Raw genomic sequence first — 1,954 nt, 5'->3', positions numbered from 1 at the left:
CACTGCCCAATAAGTTTTCGTTCAATATCAGAACGCAGATGGGCAGGACAATGAGAGACGAAAGGTAGAATGAAACGCTTTTTATATATGCGTATAATACTTTAAAAGTTAAGGTTTAAACACCAAAAGTTGGTGAAATGCTGGAAAACAGTAGGCCTAAAATTGACATAAAAATGTTAGTTGTAGTTGTTGTTTTTTAACCCCTCTGATTTCGAACTTTAGGAGGACCGCTTTCACTTACAATTATGACAGTTTAAACTTTTTCTTCTATTCTCTGTTGGATCCCTGGTCAATGTTTATTCTAAAGAAATGTAATTTGATTTTCTTGAACGTTTGGTGCTACTGCTGAAGACTTTATAGCACAAAGTGCCGTGTCTTCTTTCTGTTGATAGAGCGATTAAGCTCATTATTATATTCATGTGATACACTGTAGACTATACTTCGTTAAGATGGTTCTTGATACAGTTTTTAGGCATTATTATAGTTCTATTTTGTTGAGTTGATCGCTGGAGGTAATAGTAAAAATCTTGTACTTCTACAGCAAGTCTTGTTTGAAAGATCATCAAATAAAGGAAGACGACAATAATCCAACAGAACTCCCTCCGGGTCAGGTTTGGGATGTGTACGAGCAGTGTAAGTTTTACATCAAAGATGAAGACGCCACACTGTACAATCCTGAAACAATTAACGTAAGTGAATGTGTCTTTTTTTCGTTTGTAGTATTCTAATCTTGAAATCAACGAAAAAGAAACTTGATGAACTTAAGGTTCGACGAGTCGTATCAATATAGTTTAAGATTACATACTCGACAACATCAAACACACAATACTACAGTTTCAAACGCTCTTGTCTTAATTAGTGATATATGTTTATCTACAGTGACTTGCAAAAATATTCACTCCCTGCAAAGTTTCTACATTTTGTTGCCATCTGAGCTTGCAATCATGATATTTCAAATGGGACTTTATATTTAGAATCTACGCAAACTGAGAAAGATAAAAAACGCTGATATTATATAGGTAAGCTAGAAACTGAGAATATTCTCAATTGCATAAGTATTCAGCCCCGTTGCTACAGCAATCAAAAACCAGTTCAAGTTCAAAAGATTAGTTAGAAAGGTTACAAAAGTAGTGTAATGGTCTTTGTCTGCGTGTAATCAAAGTGGTTTAACTTGACTTGAGAGTAAATGCATCTGTTGAAGACACAACTCACATAGTGATACGACAAACCAACCATGAAGCCAAAGGAGCTTTCCAAACAAGTCAGGGATAAAATGGTAGAGGAGCACAGATCAGGTGACAGTTACAAGAAAATTTTAAAGTTGTTGATTATCCCTTTGAGTATGGTGAAATCCACCCTTCCAAAGTAAGCAGCCTGCCAAGCAGGAAACTGGTTAGGAATGCCACTGTGAAGCTAACAGTGACGTTGAAAGATTTGCAAAGTTCAATGTCTGAGACGAGAGTCAGTGTTCATATATCGACAATATCCCAGTCCCTACACAAAGCTAACATGTATGGTCGAGTGGCAAGATGGAATCTATTACTGAAAAATAATCATCTTAATTATTGTATGGAGTTTGCAGACAAGCATGTAAATAATGCTATAGATATGTGTCAGAAGGTTTTTGTGGTCAGATGAGACAAATTGAGTATTTTTATTCTAAGTTCAAAGTGCTACATCTGGCGCAAGCCCAACACAGCACATCACCCAATGAACACCATCCCAACTGTCAAGTATGGTGGTAGCAGCATCGTGTTATGGGGATGCTTCTCATCAGTAGGAACTGGAAAGATTGTCAGGATTGAGAGGAAGATGGATTGCGAATTCTAGAGAAAAACCTGCTTGAGTCAGCCAAGAATCTAAAACTGGGTCGAAAATTTACATTTCAGCAGGACAATGCCCCGAAGCACAAGGCAAAAGCCACAATGGAGGGTTTGTTTGTTTTTGAATTTCA

The 1,954-nt window shown here is 36.9% G+C and overlaps 1 protein-coding gene across 1 annotated transcript in view; it reads left to right on the top strand.

The window, feature by feature from the left end:
- LOC106459230 (A disintegrin and metalloproteinase with thrombospondin motifs 7-like) overlaps positions 1–1,954 on the top strand; it is an 83,227-nt gene that overhangs the window by 63,243 nt on the left and 18,030 nt on the right. The window contains exon 8 of the mRNA XM_022385678.1: positions 542–689. Within this exon, the coding sequence (XP_022241386.1) occupies positions 542–689 (148 nt within the window). The remainder of the gene's footprint in view (positions 1–541; positions 690–1,954) is intronic.

Source organism: Limulus polyphemus, unplaced genomic scaffold (genome assembly GCF_000517525.1).
Source record: "Limulus polyphemus unplaced genomic scaffold, Limulus_polyphemus-2.1.2 Scaffold579, whole genome shotgun sequence".
NCBI classification, from domain to species: Eukaryota; Metazoa; Arthropoda; class Merostomata; order Xiphosura; family Limulidae; genus Limulus; species Limulus polyphemus.
This window is presented reverse-complemented; position numbering and strand designations above follow the sequence as displayed.